We start from the raw sequence: 26,102 nt of genomic DNA on the forward strand, positions 1-26,102 counted from the left end.
GTTCTTGGATTCGAAGAATCAACATTGTTAAAATGATTCTACTACCCAAAGCAATCTACAGATTCAATGCAATCCCTATCAAACTACCACTGGCATTTTGCACAGAACTAGAACAAAAAATTTCACAATTTGTATGTAAACACAAAAGACCCCAAATAGCCAAAGCAATCTTGAGAAAGGAAAATGGAGCTAGAGGAATCAGACTTCCTGACTTCAGACTATACCACAAAGCTACAGTAATCAAGACAGTATGGTACTAGCACAAAAACAGAAATATAGATCAATGGAACAGGATAGAAAGCCCAGAGGTAAACCCACGCACATATGGTCACCTTATCTTTGATAAAGGAGGCAAGAATATACAGTGGAGAAAAGACAGCCTCTTCAATAAGTGGTGCTGGGAAATCTGGACAGGTACATGTAAAAGTATGAAATTAGAACACTCCCTAACACCATACACAAAAATAAAATGGATTAAAGACCTAAATGTAAGGCCAGACACTATCAAACCCTTAGAGGAAAACATAGGCAGAACACTCTATGACATAAATCACAGCCAGATCTTTTTTGACCCACCTCCTAGAGAAATGGAAATAAAACCAAAAATAAACAAATGGGACCTAATGAAACTTCAAAGCTTTTGCACAGCAATGGAAACCATAAACAAGACCAAAAGACAACCCTCAGAATGGGAGAAAATATTTGCAAACGAAGCAACTGACAAAGGATTAATCTCCAAAATATACAAGCATCTCATGCAGCTCAATATCAAAAAAAAAACAACCCAATCCAAAAATGGGCAGAAGACCTAAATAGACATTTCTCCAAAGAAGACATACAGATGGCCAAAAAGCACATGAAAAGCTGCTCAACATCACTAATTATTAGAGAAATACAAATAAAAACTACATTGAGATATCATCTCACACCAATCAGAATGGCCATTATCAAAAAATCTACAGACAATAAATGCTGGAGAGGGTGTGGAGAAAAGGGAACCCTCTTGCACTGTTGGTGGGAATGTAAATTGATGCAGCTACTACGGATAACAGTATGGAGGTTCCTTAAAAACTACAAATAGAACTACCATACGACCCAGCAATCCCACTACTGGGCATATACCCTGAGAAAACCATAATTCAAAAAGAGTCATGTACCACAATGTTCATTGCAGCTCTATTTACAATAGTCAGGACATGGAAACAATGTAAGTGTCCATCAACCGATGAATGGATAAAGAAGATGTGGCACATATATACAATGGAATATTACTCAGCCATAAAAAGAAACGAAATTGAGTTATGTGTAGTGAGGTGGATGGACCTAGAGTCTGTCATACAGAGTGAAGTCAGAAAGAGAAAAACAAACACCCTATGCTAACACACACACACATATATATATAGAATCTAAGGGGAAAAAAATGATCATGAAGAACCTAGGGGCAAAACGGGAATAAAGACACAGACCTCCTAGCGAATGGACTTGAGGATATGGGGAGGGGGAAGTGTAAGCTGTGACAAAGTGAGAGAGTGGCATGGACATTATACACTACCAAACGTAAAATAGATAGGTAGTGGGAAGCAGCCACATAGCACAGGGAGATCAGCTCGGTGCTTTGTGACCACCTAGAGGGGTGGGATGGGGGGGGTGGAAGGGAGGGAGACGCAAGAGGGAAGAGGTATGGGAACATATGTATATGTATAACTGATTCACTTTGTTACAAAGCAGAAACTCACACACCATTGTAAAGCAGTTATACTCCAATAAAGATGTTAAAAAAATCAATTTCCTTTAAAAAAAAAGGTTGTTTAGAAGGTCTGTTTAACTTGGCGTCTCTTGCTGGATAGCTCCTTGGATAAAACTTTGTGGGAATGTGGCTTCATTCCGCGGTAAACATTCCATGGTGGCCATTGGTCAGGGGTCTATCTTCCTGGAATAGTCAGCTACATAAATAAGGATATGTCTTTTATTATGTCCTTGGATCAAAAAATATATATATCTAGCTATTGAGAAACAGTCATTTACGGAACATTTTCCAGGGTCAGGATTGGGCAGCCTTCACTGGTGGGAGGAGGAGTCTATAGGTCAGGAGTCTGTGGCAATAATCCAGGTGAACACAATTAGGCCTGGGAGGAGTTACCAATCATAAAGAGTATTGTGAATGAAGAATCAACAATATCTGTTGATTACCAAGATATTCTTTTTTTTTTTTTTTTTTTTTTTTTTTTTTACCAAGATATTCTTGTAGCAGTCTTGCTTCCTATTCAACAGTGTGTGTCAGGTGCTGGGCTGAGTCCTGATGGACCAGAAAGGTGACTTTAGCCTGGATTTTGCCTTTTGGAGCTGACAGTCTTATAGGAAAAGTAAGGCACAAAGGCACGCAGCTTGAATCCCAGGCAAAAGAAGGATCCAGTCTGCCAGCTGCAGGATCAGGGAAGGTTTTCTGGAGGTGAGACCTTGAGCTGGGCTTTATAGAGTTGGGGTGTCCAAGACTGATAGTGAGGGATGACACCAGGATTTTGATTTGGTAGTGCTGGTGACAGAATTGTACGGATATGCTGGGATTAGGGCTAGGAACACCATGCACTCCAGATGTAGGTGGAAAGGAGAAGTCCTGCAGTTGCCAGGACTTTCCTGGTCTTTGAGCGGTTGACCTAGGATCACAAGGTGATATTTGCAGGCCTAAGAGTGAATGGATTCTTAAGGAGGAGAGGAAGGAGAAAAGTTTCGGGACCGAACCGGAAACTCAGGATGGCCTGTAAGGCAGAGACCTAGGAGCAGCAGAGGCGGTGCCCAGGGCAGGTACATCTCTCTCCCGCTCCCTACTCCCCCTTCCCCCAACCCAATGAGCAACTTCTTCCTTACTAGGAAGCCTGCAGTGATTGTTCTGGCCCCAAACATTTACTACGCAGGCCAACTCAGCGAAACAAGAAGCAAGGAGGCGCTAGCGGCTTCGGCCTAGGAAGAGTCCCAGAGACCTAAGAGCGAGGGGCACGAGTATGCCCCACTTGGTTCTCCTGCGGCGACCCCACCCTGCGGGCCCGGGCGCTGCGGAGGGTGGCTCCTGGGGCCTTTCCAGGGATGGGGTCGTGACAGCGCCGTGGATGACACCTGGATGGGTCTTAAAACGGTATCCTTCCCTCCTTTCCCTGCTCTCCCCTCTCCGACCGGCGGATCTCGCGGGGATCTCGGCGTGCCTGGCAGGAGGCACTGGACGCCGATGCCCAGGGGGTCCGAGGGCCTCCCACCTGCCCAGCCCCGCCTCCTCCAGCACTTGCTGCCGCCCGGGGCCTTGGGCCTAAGAGCCAGTCCTGACCCCGGCGGGGCCATTCAATCGCCTCTCGCTGATTTCCCTCCGCTGCCGCGCGGCGGCGGCGACACGTGGGCTCGCGCGCGGGCTCGGGCGGCGCGAGCCCGGGCAGTGCGAGCCCCCGCGCCGGGAAGTGGCGCATGCGCGGGCGTCCTGCGAGCCCGCTGAGGCGAGCCGAATCGCGGCGGCGCCGGGAGCCGAGCAGCGGAGCTGTGAGGAACGAGCGGTGGCGTGAGAACGCCAGGGACTGACAGGTGGCAAACCCTCGCCCGCGCTGATCGGGTTTGCTGGGGCGCCCGCGGAACCTGGCGGTCCGGGCGTGGCGGCGGTCGCATCCCGGACGGCCTGTGAGGGATGCGCCGCCCACTGCCCTGCGCCGCCTGACCGCCCCCGCCTCGCCTAGCGGTGCGCCACAGCCGGGCCCGCGGCCGTCCCCGCCGCGTTGTCGCCCGGCCGCCGCCGCGCCCGCGGGGTCGCGCCCGGCCCGGCCATGTGGACCCCCACGGAGGAAGAGAAATACGGCGTAGGTAGGTGAGGCTCCGGCCTGGCCGCGGCGGGCGTTCGGGGGACGCGCCCTTGCTCTCGGCCTCGTGCCGGCCCCGCCTCAATTCGCGCCCGCGCGCCTCCCGGCGCTGCCCGCAGGCTGCGCGGCCTCGACGCGGGGTGTGCGCGGGGTGGGGGCGGCGCGGGCGCGAGGCGCGGGGGTGGGAGCGGGTCCCTGGGCGCGGGGAGGGCGGCAGGGGGCGCTGGCAGCGCGGCCTCGTCAGGTGCGGCCGGAGGGAGGGGTGGGCAGGGCCCCAGCGGCTCCCCGAGGTTTTTGGTGTGGGGCATAGGGCAGTTTCACCCAAGAAGCCAGATTCTGGGAACCTGTTTTCTCCTTTCTCAAACCTCAATTTTAGTGAGTTTCTGCACCTGAGTTGATGAGCCCGATGACTCTATTTTTGGAGTGGAGCCTTAGAAAAAAAAAAGGGATAAAATACGTTGACATCATTTTCCCAGTTCAGAATTTTGCAGACATTTGACTGGAAATGTTTGATCCGTTTTAGTTTGTTTTGCCTTCAATATTATAAATAATTATTACTTAAAATAGGAAGTGTTTTTGCACATGTCCCAATGTTTAGTGTATATTACAGTCACGGTTTTGTTAAGAAACAAACGAACCTGTTTTTAGATGAGACCATTATTCCTCTTAGAATCCTCTTTTTATCTGTTACAAGTGTTAAACTCCAGAAGCTAAATAATTTTTATAATACTCAACTTCTTTAAAAGGCATATTCAATAATTTAAGGGATTGAATATTAGTTTTACTTTTATAGTGTTAGTGTTTTGTGGCGATTACATGAGAGAGGAGTTCAGCCACACTGCATTATTGTAAGTCACCTGTCATTCAGTTAAAAACAGATAGAAAAATGAGTGTACAGTTTTTTTTTCTGCCTAAGTTTTAATGGAAAATTTTAGATGGGGAAATCTGTCTAAACATAGACTTTTGTTTCCCATGTTTACTGCAGCTCAATCAAAGTTTAGTTCACAGTTCACTACAAAATAACTTTTAAACTGTCAGAGGTAACAAACGTTTAGGAATACCATCAGGCAAATTATGTGGAAATTGAATGTATTTAAATTTAAGGACCTGCAGAGAGATCTGTGCTGGTAGAAAATCTTGTTTTGAAAGGTAACTTTCTGAAGTTTTTAATTAGCTACGCTCTAAGGGCATAATGATATAGGCTAGGATGGAAGTGATAAAAAGAGCCCTAGTGCTAGAGTCTCTGTTGAAATGGGATTGGGAAATGATGTGAAGAGCTGGGATTCACCTCTGGGAACATTTTAGCCTTTCTCTTAGAGCATTCCCTAAATACTAAATACATTTTGTGATGTGAAGAGTTGATGGTTTATCTTTTCTGTAACTTGCTCTCAGACCTGCTTAACTAGAATAACAAATAACTGATGTGAAAGTGGTCAACTGTCCAGTGGCACCTAAGTGATAATTTCTTTCCTGCTGGGTCGGAACCTCTGAGTAGTGGAATTGGCAGATTTCTGAGTCCTGGCTTCTCTTTACTGGTGGTGTTGTGGGCAAGTTATTTAACATCATTTTCTTAATGTGTAAATTGGGGATAATATTTACCTACAGGGTTGTGAAAATCAAATGAGAGCATACCAAATGCTTAATAAATGTTAATTTCTTCTTTTCCCCTTAGTACAGTACTTAGAGTAATAACAACACTAGGCATTTCCTCAGGTGTGTTGGTTCTGAAATGGAGGCAATGCAGGGTAATCAAGATAGGCATATGTGAATCTCAAAGCACTAGGATTTGGTGTGTGATTTACTCAGGAAGATGGAAGGAAAATTTTACATTCCTTGGACTGTGAGTTTAGCTTTACAAAAATTTTTTCCTGTGGAGGGGTACAGCATTGGGCACAGGGTAGGACTTAAATGCTTGTTAAATGAGAGAGAGAGTTATTCTGAAGACATGAGCAGCTGTGATTTAGTGTAATTTATTTGCCCTTTCTGCCAAACAAAGAAAGTCTCTATCATCTTCTCTCACAGCTTTCTTCTACTATCCCTTCCTCAGCTATGGTCTAAAAGTTCTTGTGTAGATTGTTCACACTCAGAATATGTTTTTTCCATAAGCATTTCAGGGTTACACTCCTAGGCCTTTTCATAAAAGCCAGTTCAGTCTATAAAGAGCCTAAATATTGTACTTACAATGAGAAAAATAGTCAGTTAAAACTGGTATGTTAGCTGCATCGTTTAATTGTTAGCTTGAAAATCGAAACATTGGACTTCTCTGGTGGTGCAGTGGTTAAGAATCCGCCTGCCAATGCAGGGGACACGGGTTCGAGCCCTGGTCTGGGAAGATCCCACATGCCACAGAGCAACTAAGCCCGTGCGCCACAACTACTGAGCCTGCGCTCTAGAGCTCGTGAGCCACAACTGCTGAGCCCGTGTACCACAACTACTGAAGCCTGCACGCCTAGAGCCTGTGTTCCACAACAAGAGAAGCCACTGCAATGAGAAGCCTGTGCACTGCAATGAAGAATAGCCCCCACTCGCTGCAACTAGAGAAAAGCCCACACGCAGCAACGAAGACCCAACACAGCCAAAGATAAAATAAATAAATAAATAAAAAAATAAAAAAAAGAAAATCTAAACATTATCATTATTCCTATGAGAAAATGTTTTAGATTTCAACTTTGATTTTTATGAGCAGCATGGAGCACAGATTTCTCTCTGCTTGCTAACCCATAATCCTTACAGCAAGGAGGGAAAACATCTTTTCCCCACCAATTTGTATAAATTGCTTGGATGTTGGTGAGGGAAGGAGTCCCCTGTTGCAGCAGTGCAAAGGAGTTTTTCCCAGTGTTCATCTGTATTTGACATTGGAAAGGTTTTTGAGATCATGTAGTAATATCTTAATGCCTTTAAAATTTATGATATAAAAATTCTGTACAGGTTATAACACTTTCAAATTATTTGATTTATTTGGTTAGGACTAGGCAATATCTGAGCTTCCCTTTCCATTGTAATATTCTGTGATTGAGTTTAGAGGAAGGGGAGGAAACTACCCTTTTTTGAAGATCAATGATGGACCAGTCAGTGTGCTGGGGATTCTCACTTATGGTATACCATGTAGATCCCCAGAGCAGTCTTAATGTTATCTTCGTTACACAGATGATGAAATTGGATTTCAGAGGTTCCCTTAATTTTCTTCTTGGCAATGGGCAATATTTTGCCGTATACTTGACTCTCTTACTGTCCTTCTCTAGTATCACAAGGAGCTGTTCTTTACTGAACCCTTTTAGCCTGTGTTCTGACTCCTTATGTCTCTTCCTCTTAGAGATTCTCTGCTTTTCTTTCTGTTGCCATAAATGCTTGGAAAGTCCTTCATCTTACCATTCTTTATTTTACCTTTTCAAGAAGCTTCCTATTCTAGAGTGAATTAGGTGAGAAAAATCCAACCATTTTTGTGAAACATCTGTCTTTTCCCATATTGACTGCACCCAAACTACCAAATATAGAAACTGAAGACCAAGAAAATACTTTTCCCATCCTCTAACAGCAGCAGCAGTAGTAAACACCACCAACAAATGAAACAAGAGTTTGTAAATTAAATTCCTTGAGTAGAATAGCAGCAGAGATTTGAGTGCATGTGTGTTAGTTTGGCATCTTAGCAGTGAAAGCTGCTTCATAATGTCATCTTGTTTATTCTGCTGTCCTGAGGTAAATTTTGTAATAATTCAGAGCATTTATTGCTTATTCTTTTCTAATCCCCACTTAGCAGACCATGAAAAAATTTCTTCATTACCAACCAGATTACCTTCTATTTTAGTTTTGTAATGTCATATTTATTTTTTTCTAATTTAAAAACAATGCATATTTTCTGCCTTACTTTTACCTGATTTCCTTCTGCTTGATTTTCCCCAGATAGGAAAAAAACCCCAAACAACACTTAAAAAAAGCCCTGAATCCTTAAAAGAAATTTAACTTCTAATGATCCTGTGGTGCAGAGGCATGTGAAGGTGGGAAGGGAATAGGTCCATGAAACCACATCTGAAAGAACCAGTGTTCACAAAATTTCACTAAATCTGTAGGTAAATGGGCTACAACTCAGTGAAATAGTGCGAGGGCAGTGGGCTCTTTAGTTACTTGCTCTGTAAGGAAATCCCAGCCTTTGAAGCCTTGGAAAAGGCCCTGTATCTTTATCTCTCAGAGGTAAAGGCATCCACTAGGGGTAGAGAAGATGTCATAAACCCAGGACTTTATTTTGCCCTGAAAAGTGAGGATGTGCTTGATGTTTTATGATCAGGGGTTTAGTGTTTACAGGGAACTTCCACATCATGATTCTGCTTGAGCTTTACACCGTAAAGCTCCTTTTTTTTTTTTTTTTTAAACCGATGACAAAGAAACTTTAACTGAAAGAAATTAAGTGACTGATCTAAGATACTTAAGCCAACTAAGTGCTGATTTGAGATTTCAACCTAGGACTTTGGGATTCTATTCTAATCCACAGCTGCTTTCATTACACCATGTTGCCTCTGAAAAGACTTTGTCGGCAGTGTATGTCTCTGGCTCAAAAAGTAAGGACTTTTTAACAGACTTCAAATTTAAATTGGATATTTAAGGAATTTTATTTCTATATTAAGCATTTTTATAAGACTACATAGTATTTATCGTTCTGCTTCTGAATATATGATTTGCATTGCTGATGAGTACAGATTGAAGGCATGACAATTCATAAGGCAGGTTTTTAACAGCCTTGAGGAGTATGTTGGGTACTATTGCCCTCTTTTAAAGACATTGTTAGTAGGGAAGAAAGAAGTTGATATCAGCAAACATTTATTGAGTGCCTTCTTAAACCAAGATGGCTTTGTTTTGATCTGCCATTCTGTAAAGCAAGCAGGAAATAATCAGCAGGAAATGATCAATATTTTAACAGGGAAGTCAATATGCAACAATATTCTATAGACTATTCAAATGTTATGGTTAATTTTATCATGCAGTGTTATGAGAGAATATGCTTTAGAAACATAAAGCTTAATTGTAAACATGACACCATTTTCTGTCATTTTTAGACACATTCTGAAGCATGATGTCTCAAAAGAATGGTCATTGAGGTTGGAAGTGCTTTATATTCATACCATACTTTTACATTGGTTCTGAATTTCAATTTTTAATAGTTTGTATTATGATTTTTTTTTGAATTCTTGTGTCCTTATTCTTGAAGATAAGAATGATCTGAATTTATTCCCAATGTGTAAGCATTATTGGATATGCTATATTAGGGCTTTATTCCAATGTTGTACTTTTACCATAATGAACAAACCTGTTTATTATGTTTTGCTCTAAAGACTCTTGTATACCCTCTCTTGATAGATTTTGTATAGAAAAGAAAGATTTTTTTCCACATAAAGGTTCTGGGAACTTTAAAATTTTTTTTATAAGTACGTTGCCAAATTATTTTAGCTGTGGCCCAAGTAACTGCAGTTGACTTGCTATATCACACATTGGGATACTCTAGTAAGGATAATTACTATGTTGGGAAATGTCATTCAGAAACTTCCTGTTTTTCTACTTATCTACAATGGAATAAAATCTCAACCTCTTGCTTCCATCTGTTTCTCCCTCTCTCTTTAGAACTCATTCATGAGCTCTTGTTGATTGATGAATGAGAACAAAAATTGATGGAAGAATTAATGTATGATAAATGCAGAACTTTTTTTTTTTTGCGGTTCATGGGCCTCTCACTGTTGTGGCCTCTCCCGTTGTGGAGCACAGGCTCTGGACGCGCAGGCCCAGTGGCCATGGCTCACGGGCCTAGCCGCTCTGCGGCATGTGGGATCTTCCCGGACCGGGGCATGAACCTGTGTCTCCTGCATCGGCAGGCGGACTCTTAACCACTGCTCCACCAGGGAAGCCCAAATGCAGAACTTTATATTACAGACTTAGTATCATACTTTGACCTTTCTTCAAATACATCTAGTGACAGTGCCCTCACCACGTTTTGAGACAGCCCATTTTATTGTTAGACAGCTGTGATGAGAACATTCTTCCTTGTTGAATAGACTCCTTGTAATTTCTTATAAGTTTGTGTTCTGTGTTTACATATAAATAACTTCCATCATAGCCCTTCAGTAATTCATAAAATTTTAGTATTGTAAGGGATCTTAGAGATAATATGGTTTAAGGCTCCAGAGCTAAGTAAGACCAGTGGAATAGCTAACATTCATTAAGTGTTTACTGTGTGCCCAGCACTTGCATGTTATGGCTCAAATTTGCTTTTTCACCTTCATCTGTTGACTTGCTTGTATTTTACACTTTAGCCAAACTGAACTTTCCCCAAGTCCTTCTGTCTGGACTTAATTATACCAGTGCTGCTGTGTGCCAGGACTGTTTGCCATCTATTAAACACTTCTTGTTATTTGCTGCATCATGTCTCTGTTCATATTCTTTCTATGTGGGGTGCCTCCCCCCACCCCATCTTCATCTCTCAGATTCTTTCCTATCTGTTAAGGCTTCTATCATGTATTACTATCTTTGTAAATCTTTTTCTACCTTGAGCATACCCCTTTCTTTTTCCAACCAGATAGATTTTATTCTATGATACTTTATATCTTACAGTGGTATATTTATTCTATCCTCTTCCATTAGATTAATGTCCTTCCAACTTTTGACTACGATCTACAATAAGAAATACAATTAAAATTATTATCTCGGGCTTTCCTGGTGGCACAGTGGTTGAGAGTCCACCTGCCGATGCAGGGGACACGGGTTCGTGCCCCGGTCCAGGAAGATCCCACATGCCGTGGAGCGGCTGGGCCTGTGAGCCATGGCCGCTGAGCCTGCGCATCCGGAGCCTGTTCTCCGCAACGGGAGAGGCCACGGCAGTGAGAGGCCCGCGTACCGCAAAAAAAAAAAAAAAAAAAAAATTATTATCTCTTATGTGTGTATGTTTCTACTATACACACACATGAAAAAGTTAAAAGTTTCATGGTATAGTATTTTGTAGAGTGTACTCTGATGTTTCTATTCATTTCTATTTCATCAAAAAATATTGGTGGCAGCGCAATTGATTTTTTGACCCATGGTTAACTCTGATTTAGGCTATAAACTCTTAAAAAGTAGGGATTGTGCCATATTTACAGTTGACCCTTGAACAATGCAGGGGTTGGAGCGCCAACCCCTCACACAGTCAAAAATCTGTGTTCCGCTATTTCTGCCTCAAAAACAAAGGAGATGATAAAATGACTCACCCAAGGGCAGGAAGCTGAAACAGTTTGGATGGAATCAGAACTCAAACCCTAGTTCTTTTGGTTCCACATATTGTGATCTCTAATTAAATGCAAACTTTTCCCCACACGTAATTAATTTAAAGATCTGTAACATGAAAACACAGGTACTGTATACATTTATTGAAAAAAATTGTGTATAAATGGACCTGCACAGTTCAAACCTGTGTTGTTCAAGGGTCAGCTGTATCTTTGTGTTCTTGACAGACATAACTCAGTACCAGGCATATAGAAGGTTTTATACATGTATTTTAGCATTGAGTTGGATGTTTTTTGTTAATGTGGTATAAAGCCTGATATTCGGAGGCTTTTGAGCTGCCATTTCACACTAATTACTCATACTGGTTTTATAACAGCTAAACTCTAGATTTTACTGCATATTAACTGAAGTAAAGCTAGATCTCCGTCCTGAATGTGTGCTATTGATAATAAACATAAATGTAAAATTTTAGTTTCATTTTAAAAAGATTTTACATTTATTTTCATTACATTTCATTGATGGGGAGCATATTTGGCTTGCCACTGTTGGTCTTAAATGGGGTTGGGCTCTCAGTATTTGGCTCATTAGTACAACTTGTCAAGTTTTTTTTTTTTTTTTTTTTGTGGTACGTGGGCCTCTCACTGTTGTGGCCTCTCCCGTTGCGGAGCACAGGCTCCGGACGCGCAGGCTCAGCGGCCATGGCTCATGTGCCCAGCCGCTCCGTGGCATGTGGGATCTTCCCGGACCGGGGCACGAACCTGTGTCCCCTGCATCGGCAGACGGACTCTCAACCACTGCAGCACCAGGGAAGCCCTTTCAAGTCTTTTTTGTAGCTTGAGTTTGTCTTCCCACATATCATCTTTTCCTTGAAGTTTCACCTACACAGTTGATAAATCTGTCTTCTGTCCTTTTCCAAGTGGCTGGTAAAAATGTTGAACAGAATAGTTTGAGGGAAGTGTCCAGTTTATAAAGGAGTAGATTTTGTTATGTTGTGTTTTGAATGCAAATTATCAGAATGACTTACTGAATGCTTCATGACAGTGCCAGCTGTGCCACCTTTGTGAACCTGATAGTGTTTGGGGTTAGGATGTGTTCCTGGCCAGACTGTGGTCTATGGCCAAGGAGGAAGGTTGCTGCTAAAGTCTGTGTGGCCTTACTTTTAAGTGTGGGGAGTGATAAAGGAATATTAGCATTAAAAAGATCTGAAATCCATTTTCATCTTCATGTATAGGAGGACAGGTGGCACGAAACTTTTCTTGAGTTTTGTTTCTGATGTTCTTTCCACATTCCCTACACTTTAGATATGCTGGACAACTCACCCTTTTCCAGACAAGCCTAAAACCCTCCTACCTTTGTCGCTTTGCTTGGTTGTTATAGTATGACAGGAATGCAATGACTACCTTTCTCTGCCTGGGGAATGCCACCTTAAAAAGCTGAAATGTCATCTTCTCTTTGATGCCTTCCCCAGCTCTGCCCAATAATAAGCATTGCTTCTTGCTCCTACAGCAGTTGGTACCAACCTCTAGTATGGCACTTATCCCTTTAGGTCATGCTTAATTGCATGTCTTTGCCTCAGGGGATTGAGCTTCTCCAGGACAAGGAATTTTGTCTTTGTGTTTGTAACCCCAGGACATAGCACATAGTGAGGGATCAATAAATGCTTAATTAGGAGTCCAACCTAATGAAAGTTTTACTTTGCTTTGTTAATCCTGATAGTATTTTATTTTTTAAAATTTATTTATTTATTTATTTTGGCTGCACTGGGCCTTCGTTGCGGCTCACGGGCTTCTCTAGTTGCAGCACGTGGATTTAGTTGCAGCATGTGGGATCTTACTTCCCTGACCAGGGATTGAACCTGGGCCCCCTGCGTTGGGATCGCGAAGTCTTAACCACTGGACCACCTGGGAAGTCCCCCGATAGTATTTTAAAAAGCAGTCTGTAAGTCTAATAATATTTAGTTGTTAGAAATCTGTGACATCATGAATACACTTTTTTTTCCTCAGCGTTTCTCTTTCTTGAGTCTGTTAGGAAGGTTTACTGCCTGTGGCTGAGTTGAGATGACTGATTTTGGGTGGGAGCCTTAGGATTCCAGTATGAATCTCACCTAGAGTTTCACAGTTATCACAACAGTGATTCAGGAAATTTGCAGCAGGTAATTGGGATGCCGCTTGAATTTACCCCAACAATACCTCTTTCGTTTGACACCTTTGGGGAAGCCGTGTTTTGGATGAGTGACTTTTCCATAGAACTCAAGGTTAAACCTTTAAAAGCACCAAGAAAATATTTTTTTGTTGGACTTTGTTTATAGTAAAAGATAACATGTTCCATTCTTCCCTGTGGTGAATTCAATATGTTGAATACATCTGAGCTTTTTCTGTGTAACATTTCCCCTCTGATTACATAAGATATATATTCATTATAGACATGTAAGTAACTATAGAAAAATACACAAAAAAGAAAATAAGGGTGATATCTTATTCTTGTTACCCAGACATAACCCATCTCAACACACTGGCATATCTTTCCAGTCTTTTTTTCTGATGCAGGCATTTAAAATAAATTTAGGACTGTACTGTTTATATTGTCATTCAGTATTTTATTTTATTTTTAAAACTCAAGTAATTTATTTATTGACCATGCAGCATGTGGGATCTTAGTTCCCTGACCAGGGATCAAAACCACGCTCCTTGCAGTGGAAGCATGGAGTATTAACCACTGGACCACCAGGGAAGTCCCAACAGTCTTTTATTTTAAATCTGCTATACTATGAACATTTTCTTATGTCTGGAATGTCATTGTTTTAATGACTGCTGTTCCATTAGGTACTATATTAGGTACTATAATTTACCTAATCTCCTACTTCTGAGCAGTTGGTCATTAGAAATTAACTATTGCCAGGACAGTGAGGGTACTTGTTTCTCTGCACCCTTGTCAGTATAGGGCATTATTTTCTCCACAAATTTACATCTTCAAAAATTTCAAACTTGATACATGCTTAAGAGGGATAAATTCTCAGGCATTACAAAAATAAAGTATCCTGTACTACCATTTCAACTTCTTGGGCATCATTTGTTTAATTGAACTTTCTGACTATTTGATATCGTTAATAGAAACAAGTGATTATGACTTTGATACAGTGATACTTGTTTGCTTCCTCACTGAAATCCCTGGGAAGATCACTAATTCCAGTTAGTGGTTCTCTTGTTTGTTTGCTCCCTTTCTCATCTGGCTGTGATGCTCTCTGGGAATTTGGTGGTGGTGGTGGTGGTCGGGGAGGGGGGATATGTGAGACTCTTCGACTTGCTATCAGTGACTTGAAATGGTATTTTTGTTTTGTTTTGGTATTCTTTCTATCTCTGTACATTTCTGTTCTCTGTAGCTACTTCCAGTGTCATTCATTTCCTTTTCCTGTTTGCCAGCCACTCTTTGCTGTTTGCTTCTTTCCCCAGCCATACCTTTTCAAGCTAGAGCCGAACTGAACTTGTTCAAGGGAAACTGGGGTAGTCAACTTTATGAAAAACTAAAGTGGCTCCTTTCCTTTCTATTGGAGTGAAATTCAGTGCCTTTTTGAAAAACTTAGATGTGTTAAAAGAACTTTCTGACTCATGGCCAGGGCTGGGCTCTGTAGGAATGCCTGGCTTTGGAACAGAGGCAGTGCTCTGGGAGTGATAGAGCCTAATGCAGATTTGCTCCATGCAGAGCAGTTTCCCCTCTGGGTGGCTGCATGTAGGTATGACGTCTGGTACTGCTGCAGCCATCTTGTTATCATAAAATAAGCCAGGAAGGGGGAGGGGGATTTGTTTTGCTTTTTGGTATGGGAAAGGGAAGAAACACTTGGGGTGCTTGGACCATTATGGATGGAGGGAAGGAACTGTTTGAAAAGAAAAACTTTTGATACATTTAAACATACTGAAATATTTAAGCTCTGATAAGACAATGGTGTATGATTGTAGGTAATGAGACTGTGGTTGTCCCACAAAGAACTCATTGTTTTTATTGATTTGCTTTCTCAGAAACCATAGCAGGTTTCTGTGTTAGTTATGTAGAGTAATGAACTGTTTTAATTGGTTAATTCTTCACCCTGATATTTACAATTTACCCAGATTAAGTGTACAATTTAGTGGCATTAAATACATTCAAATTGTTGTATAACTATCACTACTATTTATTTCCAGAGCTCTTTTTATCATCCCAAACAAAAACTCTATACCCCTCCCTGTAGCTCCAGGTAACCTCTATTCTACTTTCTGTCTCTGTGAATTTGATTATTCTAGATACCTCATGTAAATGGAATCATACAACATTTGTCTTTTTGTATTCAGCTTATTTTACTTAGCATAACATTTTCAGGGTTCGTGCATGTTGTAGCAGGCATCAAAATTTCATTCCTTTTTATGTCTGAATAATATCCCATTGTGTGAGTATATATCACATTTATTTATACATTCATCTGTTGTTGTACACTTAGGTAGTTTCCACCTTTTGGCTCTTATGAATTAAGCTGCTATGAATATTAGCGTGCAAGTATCTGTTAGAGTCCCTATTTTCGGATCTCTTGGGTGTATACCTAGCATTGGAATTGCTGGATCAAATGGTAATTCATGTTTAACTTTTAGAGAAATCACTTATTTTCCACACCAGTTGTACAATTTTACATTACCACCAACAACTCGTGAGAGTCCCACATCCTTGCCAACAATTCTTATTTTATTTTATTTTTTGGCCACACTGCGTGGCATGTGGGATCTTAGTTCCCTGACCAGGGATCGAACACATGCCCCCTGCATTGGAAGCATGGAGTCTTAACCATTGGACTGCCAGGGAAGTCCAGCACTTCTTATTTTTTGATAATAGCCATCCTAATGGGTGTGAAGTGGTATCTCACTGTGGTTTTGATTTGAATTTCCCTAGTGATTAGTGATGTTGGGCATCTTTTCATGTGCTTATTGGCTATCTGTATATTTTCGTTGGAGAAATATTCCATTTTATGTATGTACCACATTTTGTTTACCCATTCTTTGTTGATGGACACTTGGGTTGTTTCTACCTTTTGGTAGATATTGTGAATAATACTATAATGAACATTTGGCATCCAAGTTTCTGTTTGACTCCGTTTTAAATCCTTTGGATATATACCTAGGAGTGGAATTGCTTACCATTTGGTAATTCTATGTTTAGTTTTTTGGGGAACCACCACGCTGTTTTCTGTAGTGCCTGCACCATTTTACTTTGCCATCAGCAATGCACGAGGATTCCAGTCTCTTTACATCCTTGCTAATACTTGTGATTTTCTGTCTTTTAAAAAAATGTTTCTATAAATGGCCATCCAAATGGGTGTGAAGTGGTATTTCATTGTGGTCTTTAAAAATTTTTATTTATTTATTTATTTCTGTTTGGCTGCATTGGGTCTTCGTTGCTGAATGCTGACTTTCTCTAGTTGCAGTGAGCGGGGGCTACTCTTACTTTTGGTGTGCGGACTTCTCATTGCGGTGGCTTCTCTTGCTGCGGAGCACGGGCTCTAGGTGCATGGGCTTCAGTAGCTGTGGCATGTGGGCTCAGTAGTTGTGGCTCACGGGCTCTAGAGCACAGGCTCAGTAGTTGTGGTGCACGGGCCTAGTTGCTCCGTGACATGTGGGATCTTCCTGGACCAGGGCTTGAACCTGTGTCCCCCGCACCGTCAGCTGGATTCCTAACCACTGCGCCACCGGGGAAGTCCCTCATTGTGGTTTTGATTTGCATTTTTCCTAATAATTAGTGATGTTGAGCGTCTTTTCATGTGCTTATTGGCGATTTATGTGTTGTTTTTGGAGAAATGTCTATTCAAGTACTTTGCCCATTTTAAAATAGATTTTTGTTGCGGTTGTTAGTTTGTAGCTCTTTATATATTCTGGATATTAATTCCTTAACAGATACATGGTTTAGAGATGTTTTCTCCCATTTCATGGTTTGCCTTCTCACTCTGTTATAGTGTCCTTTGATGTACAGAAGTTTTAAATTTTGACACAGTCTAATTTATGTTTTCTTTTGTCATTTGTGCTTTTGGTGTCATATTCAAGAAATCATGGTCAAATCCATCATGAGGCTTTCCCCCATGTTTCCTTCTAAGAGTTTTATAGCTTTTACATTTAGACCTTTGATCCATTTTGAGTTAATTTTTGCATATGGCATAAGGTAAGGGTCCAGCTTCATTCTTTTGTATATGGATGTCTAGTTTTTTCAACATTGTTTGTTGAGAAGTCTGTCTTTCCCATTGAATGGTCTTAGCACCTTGGTTTGAAAATCATTTGGCCATATATTTGACGTTTTTCTTTTGGGCCTCTGTCTTTATGCTGATATGTCTGTCTTTATGCCAGTACCACAGTTTTCTGTGCCTTTGTAGCACGTTTTGAAATCAGGAAGTGTGAGTACTCCCACTTTGTTCTTTTTCAAGTTTGTTTTGCCTCTTTGGGATCCCTTGAGATTCCATATGAATTTTAGGAAGAATTTTTCTATTTCTACAAAAAGTGCCATTGGGATTTTGACAGGAATTGCAATGAATTTGTAGATTGCTTTAGGTAGTATTGTCATATTAACAATATTAATTCTTCCAGTCAGTGATCACGGATGCTTTACATTTACTTAGGTTGTCTTTATTTACTATTATTATTATTATTTTTGGCTGCGTTGGGTCTTTGTTGCTGCACATGGGCTTTCTCTGGTTGCGGCAAGCGGGGGCTACTCTTCATTGCAGTGTGTGGGCTTCTCGTTGCGGTGGCTTCTCTTGTGGAGCATGGCTCTGGGCGCGTGGGCTTCAGTAGTTGCAGCATGTGGGCCCTAGAGTGAGCGGGCTTCAGTAGTTGTGGCGCGAGAGCTCAGTAGTTGTGGCGCGCAGGCTCAGTAGTTCTGGCACACAGGCTTAGTTGCTCTGCAGCATGCAGAATCTTCCTGGATTAGGGATCACCCGTGTCCCCTGCATTGGCAGGCGGATTCTTAACTACTGCACCACCAGGAAAGTCCTTGGAATTGTTTTCTTAATTTTGTTTTTGTATTGTTCATTGTTAATGTATTTTTGCATGTTAACTTTATATCGTGCAACTGCTGAGTTCATCTGTTAGCCCTAACATTTTGTTGTTGTTGTTTTTTTGACTGCATTCTTTAAGGTTTTCTACATATAAGATCATGTCATCTGCAAAGAGAGATCATTTTATTTCTTCCTTTCATATTTGGATGCCTTTTGTTTCTTTTTCTTGCCCAATTACTACTCTGGCTAAAACTTCTAGCACTATGTTGAAAAGGCAAAAGCAGTCATTTTCGTCTTGTTCCTGATCTTAGAGGAAAAGCTTTCAGTCTTTCACACTGAGTATGATGCTTGCTGTAGATTTTTCATATTTTTTTCTTTTTTTCTTAACAAGGTTAGTTTTCATTTCACTTAACACAAGCTACTACTTGTTCATGCCCAGACTGTGTGTTTGTTTGTATCTGTAAAAGTATGTATCTGGGCATTTTATCTCTTCTTCTTCTCAGTATTTTTTTTTTTTTTGAACTTTATTTATTTATTTGTTATACAGCAGCGTTTTATTAGTTGTCTGTTTTACACATATTAGTGTATATATGTCAATCGCAATCTCCCATTTCATCCCACCACCACCCCCTGCCCCCCACTTTCCTCCCTTGGTGTCCATACGTTGGTTCTCTACATCTGTCTCTATTTCTCCCTTGCAAACTGGTTCATCTGTACCATTTTCTACATTCCACATATATGCATTAATATATGATATTTGTTTTTTTCTTTCTGACTTAACTTCAATCTGTATGACAGTCTGTAGGTCCGTCCACGTCTCTGAAAATGACCTGATTTCATTCCTTTTTATGGCTGAGTAGTATTCCATTGTATATATGTACCACATCTTCTTTATTCGTTAGTCTGTCAATGGGCATTTAGGTTGCTTCCATGACCTGGTTATTGTAAATAGTGCTGCAGTGAACATTGGGGTGCATGTGTCTTTTTGAATTATGGTTTTCTCAGGGTATGTGCCCAGTAGTGGGATTGCTGGGTCATATGGTAGTTCTATTTTTAGTTTTTTAAGGAACCTCCATACTGTTCTCCATAGTGGCTGTATCAATTTTCATTCCCACCAACAATGCAAGAGGGTTCCCTTTTCTCCACACCCTCTCCAGCATTTGTTTGTAGATTTTCTGATGATGCCCAATCTAACGGTGTGAGGTGATACCTCATTGTAGTTCTGATTTGCATTTCTCTGATAATCAGTGATGTTGAGCAGCTTTTCATATGCCTCTTGGCCATCTGCATGTCTTCTTTGGAGAAATGTCTCTTTAAGTCTTCTGCCCATTTTTTAATTGTGTTGTTTGTTTTTTTAATATTGAGCTAATGAGCTGTTTATATATTTTGGAGATTAATCCTTTGTCCGTTGATTCATTTGGAAATATTTTCTCCCATTCTGAGGGTTGTCTTTTCGTCTTGTTTATAGTTTCCTTTGCTGTGCAAAAGCTTTGAAGTTTCATTAGGTCCCATTTGTTTATTTTTGTTTTTATTTCCATTACTCTAGGAGGTGGGTCAAAAAAGATCTTGCTGTGATTTATTTCAGAGTGTTCTTCCTATGTTTTCCTCTAAGAGTTTTATAGTATCCGGCCTTACATTTAGGTCTTTAATCCATTTTGAGTTTATTTTTGTGTATGGTGTTAGGGAATGTTCTAATTTCATTCTTTTACATGTGGCTGTCCAGTTTTCCCAGCACCACTTATTGAAGAGACTGTCTTTTCTCCATGGTATATCGTTGCCTCCTTTGTCATAGATTAGTTGACCATAGGTGCATGGGTCTATTTCTGGGATTTCTCTCCTGTTCCATTGATCTGTATTTCTGTTTTTGTGCCAGTACCATATTATCTTGATTACTGTAGCTTTGTAGTATAGCCCAAAGTCAGGGAGTCTCATTCCTCCAGCTCCATTTTTTCCCCTCAAGATTGCTTTGGCTATTCGGGGTCTTTTGTGTCTCCATACAAATTTTAAGATTTTTTGTTCTAGTTCTGTAAAAAATCCCATTGGTAATTTGAATCTGTAGATGGCTTTGGGTAGTATAGTCATTTTCACAATATTGATTCTTCGAATCCAAGAACATGGTATATCTCTCCATCTGTGTTTGTCATCTTTGTTTTCTTTCATCAGTGTCTTATAGTTTCTTGAGTACAGGTCTTTTACCTCCTTAGGTAGGTTTAGTCCAAGGTATTTTATTCTTTTTGTTGCAGTGGTGAATGGGATTGTTTCCTTAATTTCTCTTTCTGATCTTTCGTTGTTAGTGTATAGGCATGCAAGAGATTTCTGTGTGTTAATTTTGTGTCCTGCAACTTTACCAAATTCATTGATTAGCTCTAGTAGTTTTCTGGTGGCATCTTTAGGAATATCTATATGTAGTATAATGTCATCTGCAAACAGTGACAGTTTTATTTCTCCTTTTCCAATTTGTATTTCTTTTATTTCTTTTTCTTCTCTGATTGCTGTGGCTAGGACTTCCAAAACTATATTGAACAATAGTGGTGAGAGTGGACATCCTTGTCTTGTTCCTGATCTTAGAGGAAATGCTTTCAGTTTTTCACCATTGAGAATGATGTTTGCTGTAGGTTTATTGTATATCGCCTTTATTATGTTGAGGTAATTTCCCTCTGTGCCCACTTTCTGGAGAGTTTTTATAATAAATCGGTGTTGAATTTTGTCAAAAGCTTTTTCCGCATCTATTGAGATGATCATATGGTTTTTATTCTTCAGTTTCTTAATATGGTGTATCACATTTGCGTATATCGAAGAATCCTTGCATCCCTGGGATAAATCCCACTTGATCATGGTGTATGATCCTTTTAATGTGCTGTTGGATTTCGTTTGCTAGTATTTTGTTGAGGACTTTTGCATCTATATTCATCAGTGATATTGGTCTGTAGCTTTCTTTTTTTGTAGTATCTTTGTGTGGTTTCAGTATTGGGGTGATGGTGGCCTTGTAGAATGAGTTTGGGAGTGTTCCTCTGCAATATTTTGGAAGAGTTTGAGAAGGATAGGTGTTAGCTCTTCTCTAAATGTTTGATAGAATTTGCCTGTGAATCCATCTGGTCCTGGACTTTGTTTGTTGGAAGATTTTTAATCACTGTTTCAATTTCATTATTTGTGATTGATCTGTTCATATTTTTTATTTCTTCCTGGTTCAGTCTTGGAAGGTTGTACCTTTCTAAGAATTTGTCCATTTCTTGCAGGTTGTCCATTTTATTGGCATAGAGTTGCTTGTAGTAGTCTCTTATGATGCTTTTTATTTCTGCGGTGTCCATCGTAACGTCTCCTCTTTCATTTCTAATTTTATTGATTTGAGTCCTCTCCCTCTTTTTCTTGATGAGTCTGGCTAAAGGTTTATCAGTTTTCTTAACAAATTGAAACAAATTGTTTCTTTGTTTTATTTCATTTATTTCTGCTTTGATCTTTATGATTTCTTTCCTTCTACTATCTTTGGGTTTTGTTTGTTCTTCTTTCTCTAGTTCCTTTAGGTGTAAGGTTAGATTGTTTATTTGAGATTTTTCTTGTTTCTTGAGGTTGGATTGTATTGCTGTAAACTTCTCTCTGAGAACTGCTTTTGCTGCATCCCATAGGTTTTGGATCGTCATGTTTTTGTTGTCATTTGTCTCTAGGTATTTTTTGATTTCCTCAGTGATCTCTTTGTTATTTAGTAACGTATTGTTTAGCCTCCATGGGTTAGTGTTTTTTACATTTTTTCCAATGTAATTGATTTCTCATCTCATAGCGTTGTGGTCGGAAAAGATGCTTGATATGATTTCAGTTTTCTTAAATTTACTGAGGCTTGATTTGTGACCCAAGATGTGATCTGTCCTGGAGAATGTTCTGTGTGCACTTGAGAAGAAGGTGTAATCTGCTGTTTTTGGATGGACTGTCCTATAAATACCAGTTAAATCTATCTGGTCTATTGTATCATTTAAAGCTTGTGTTTCCTGATTAATTTTTTGTCTGGATGATTTGTCCATTGGTGTAAGTGAGGTGTTAAAGTCCCCCACTATTATTGTGTTACTGTCGATTTCCTCTTTTATAGCTGTTAGCATTTGCTTTATGTATTGAGGTGCTTCTATGTTGGGTGCATATATATTTATAATTGTTATATCTTCTTCTTGGATTGATCCCTTGATCATTATGTAGTGTCCTTCCTTGTCTCTTGTAACATTCTTTATTTTAAAGTCTGTTTTCTCTGATACTAGAACTGCTACTTCAGCTTTCTTTTTCATTCTTTTTTTTTGCAAGATTAAATATATACTTATATTCATGATAAGTAAGTACAGAGTAACATTTCCAGTTAAAACTTTTTTCTCTTTGTTTCTGATACAATTATAGTACACAGGTAAACCTTTCCTTCTTATTTCCAGATTTCTGTAAACTTTTCTCCAGAATGTTTCTCCACACTGTAGTACTTGCCTTTAGTGCAGGAATGCAACATGAGTGGTATTTCTCCTGTGGGTCCCAGTAGTAAATGTAGCTTAACCAACAGTGAAATCAGTTCTTACAAACCACCTATGAAAACCATGCATTTGATCTCCATAAAATGTAGGATTGCCAACACTCCATAACAGGAATTCCATGGCTTCTTATAAATACAGTTCTTGAAGAAGTATTTGGGCAATTCCTGTAATACCATAGGCTGGCAAACCAAATGTTTAATCCAATGGTTTTATTACCCTCAATTTAACTTCACTCTGTTGAACACCTGATTACTTATGACCATAAGTCAAGAAATAAACAATGGGGCTTCCCTGGTGGCACAGTGGTTGGGAGTCCACCTGCCAATGCAGGGGACAGGTGTTTGAGCCCTGGTCCGGGAAGATCCCACGTGCCGCGGAGCGGCTGGGCGTGTGCACCACAGCTGCTGGGCCTGCGCTCTGGAGCCTGCGAGCCTAGAGCCTGTGCTTAGCAGCGGGAGAGGCCACCGCAATGAGAAGCCCACGCACTGCAACAGAGACCCAACACAGCCAAATAAATAATAAATAAAAATAAATAAACAATGATGTGGAGTAACCCCAAAGCAATAAAAATGAACACCCTTTGATAAACTAAGCAGAAATAACATTAGTGATGTCATGCAGTTTCTGAGATATCATAGAAAAATTGTTTCTTAATATTGATAGGAAAATTATGTATCAGTGAAAATGCAGGCTTAGAAATATAGTACTGAGAGTTTCAATTTGTGATGTCTCCACTGCTGAGGGAAAGTGGAATTCTTATTACTAAAGAGAGCTGATCTCTTGGGTGTTGCTGATGGCTCTGTAACTGAGCTTAGTGTTTAATGATGTTGTACAAATAAAATTCAGTGGGGGAAATATGAAATTCCAGCTCTCTTTTGATTTCCATTTGCATGGAATATCTTTTTCCATCCCCTCAGTTTCAGTCTGTATGTGTCCCTCCGTCTGAAGTGGGTCTCTTGTAGACGGCATATACATGGATCTTGTTTTTGTATCCATTCAGCAAGCCTGTGTGTTTTGATTGGAGCATTTAATCCATTCACATTTAAGGTAATTATTGATATGTATGTTCCTATTACCATTTTCTTAATTGTTTTGGGTTTGTTTTTGTAGGTCCTTTTCTTCTCTTGTGTTTCCCACTTAGAGAAGTTCCTTTAGCATTTGTTGTAGAGCTGGTTTGGTGGTGCTGAATTCTCTTAGCTTTTGCTTGTCTGTAAAGCTTTTGATTTCTCCATCGAATCTGAGTGAGATCCTTGCCTGGTAGAGTAATCTTGGTTGTAGGTTCTTCCCTTTCATCACTTTAAATATATTGTGCCACTCCCTTCTGGCTTGTAGAGTTTCTGCTGAGAAATCAGCTGTTAACCTTATGGGAGTTCCCTTGTATGTTATTTGTTGTTTTTCCCTTATTGCTTTTAATCATTTTTCTTAGCCTGTAATTTTTGTCAATTTGATTACTATGTGTCTCGGCATGTTTCTCCTTGGGTTTATCCTGCCTGGGACTCTCTGCGCTTCCTGGACTTGGGTGGTTATTTCCTTTCCCATGTTAGGGATGTTTTTGACTATAATCTCTTCAAATATTTTCTCGGGTCCTTTCTCTCTCTCTTCTCTGTCTGAGACCCCTATAATGCAAATGTTGGTGCATTTAATGTTGTTCCAGAGGTCTCTTAGGCTGTCTTCATTTCTTTTCACTGTTTTTTGTCTATTCTGTTCCGTTGCACTGAATTCCACCATTCTTTCTTCCAGGTTACTTATCCATTCTTCTGCCTTAGTTATTCTGCTATTGATTCCTTCTAGTATATTTTTCATTTCAGTTATTGTATTGTTCATCTCTGTCTGTTCTTTAATTCTTCTGGGTCTTTGGTAAACATTTCTTGCATCTTCTTGATCTTTGCCTCCATTCTTTTTACGAGGTCCTGGATCATCTTCACTATCATTATTCTGAATTCTTTTTCTGGAAGGCTGCCCAGCTCTACTTCATTTAGTTGTTTTTCTGGGGTTTTATCTTGTTCCTCATCCGGTACATAGTCCTCTGCCTTTTCATTTTGTCTGTCTTACTGTTAATGTGGTTTTCGTTCCACAGGCTGCCGGATTATAGTTCTTCTTGCTTCTCCTGTCTGCCCTCTGATGGATGAGCGTATCTAAGAGGCTTGTGCAAGCTTCATGATGGGAGGGACTGGTGGTGGATAGAGCTGGGTATTGCTCAGGTGGGCAGAGCTCAGTAAAACTTTAATCTGCTTGTCTGCTGGTGAGTGGGGCTGAGTTCCCTCCTTGTTGGTTGTTTGGCCTGAGGTGATCCAGCACTGGAGGCTACAGGGCTCTTTGGTGGGGCTAATGGCAGACTCCAGGAGGACTCCTACGCCAAGGAGTAGTTCCGAGAACTTCTGCTGCTAGTGTCCTTGTCCCCACTGTGAGCCACAGCCACCCTACGCCTTTGCAGGAGACCCTCCAACACTAGCAGGTAGGTGTTCAGTCTCCTGTGGGGTCACTGCTCTTTCCTGCTGGGTCCTGATGTGCACACTACTTTGTGTGTGTCCTCCAAGAGTGGAGTTTCTGTTTCCCCCAGTCCTGTGGAAGTCCTGCAGTCAAATCCTGTTAGCCTTCAAAGGCTGATTCTCTGGGAATTCCTCCTCCTGTTGCCGGACCCCCAGGTTGGGAAGCCTGACGTGGGCCTCAGAACCTTAATTCCAGTGGGTGGACTTCTGTGTTATAATTGTTCTCCAGTTTGTGACTCACTTACCCAGCAGTTATGGGATTTGATTTTATTGTGATTGCGTCCCTCCTACCATCTCATTGTGGCTTCTCCTTTGTCTTCGGATGTGGGGTATCCTTTTTGGTGAGTTCCAGTGTCTTCTTGTCGATGATTGTTCAGTAGTTAGCTGTGATTCTGGTGCTCTTGCAAGAAGGAGTGAGCGCACGTCCTTCTACTCCACCATCTTGACCTCCTCTCAGTATTCATGCCTCATTTTGCTGGTAGTTCTGTATCTTTTCCAATCTCGATTCATTTTTTTTAAAGATTTATTTATTTATTTTATTTATCTTTGTCAGTGTCAGGTCTTAGTTGCAGCACTCTGGGTCTTTGTTGTGGCATGCGGGCTTCTCTTCAGTTGTGGCGTGTGGGTTTCTCCTCTTTAGTTGTGGTGTGCAGGCTCCAGGGTGTGTGAGCTCTGTAGTTGTGGCACGCGGGTTCCAGAGCACATGGGCTGTGTAGTTAGTGGCACACAGGCTCTGCAGCTGAGGTGCGCGAGCTCAGCAGTTGTGGCTTCTGGGCTTAGTTGCCCTGCGGCATGTGGGATCTTACTTCCCTGACCAGGGATTGAAGCCGTGTCCTCTGCATTGTAAGGTGGATTCTTTACCACTAGAGCACCAGGGAAGTCCCTCGAGTCATTCTTTTTTTACCATATTTGTTAATACCGAAGATCAAGATATATGTAAAAACTTGTTTATATAATTTAAGAGTACTTTAAAATTACACAAGTTAACATGTGGTTATTGTTGGAAAAAATAGGTAGAAATGAATAAAAAGAAAAAAAT

General features: G+C 40.7%; 1 protein-coding gene across 1 annotated transcript in view; it reads left to right on the plus strand.

Moving 5' to 3' along the window:
• The first annotated feature begins 3,741 nt into the window (after positions 1-3,741).
• The window catches only part of DOCK3 (dedicator of cytokinesis 3), a 402,555-nt gene continuing 380,194 nt past the window's right edge, over positions 3,742-26,102 (plus strand). The window contains exon 1 of the mRNA XM_060022587.1: positions 3,742-3,837. Within this exon, the coding sequence (XP_059878570.1) occupies positions 3,801-3,837 (37 nt within the window). The 5' untranslated portion in view covers positions 3,742-3,800. The remainder of the gene's footprint in view (positions 3,838-26,102) is intronic.

The sequence above is a fragment of the Delphinus delphis genome, chromosome 10 (genome assembly GCF_949987515.2).
Source record: "Delphinus delphis chromosome 10, mDelDel1.2, whole genome shotgun sequence".
In the NCBI taxonomy this organism is placed as follows: domain Eukaryota; kingdom Metazoa; phylum Chordata; class Mammalia; order Artiodactyla; family Delphinidae; genus Delphinus; species Delphinus delphis.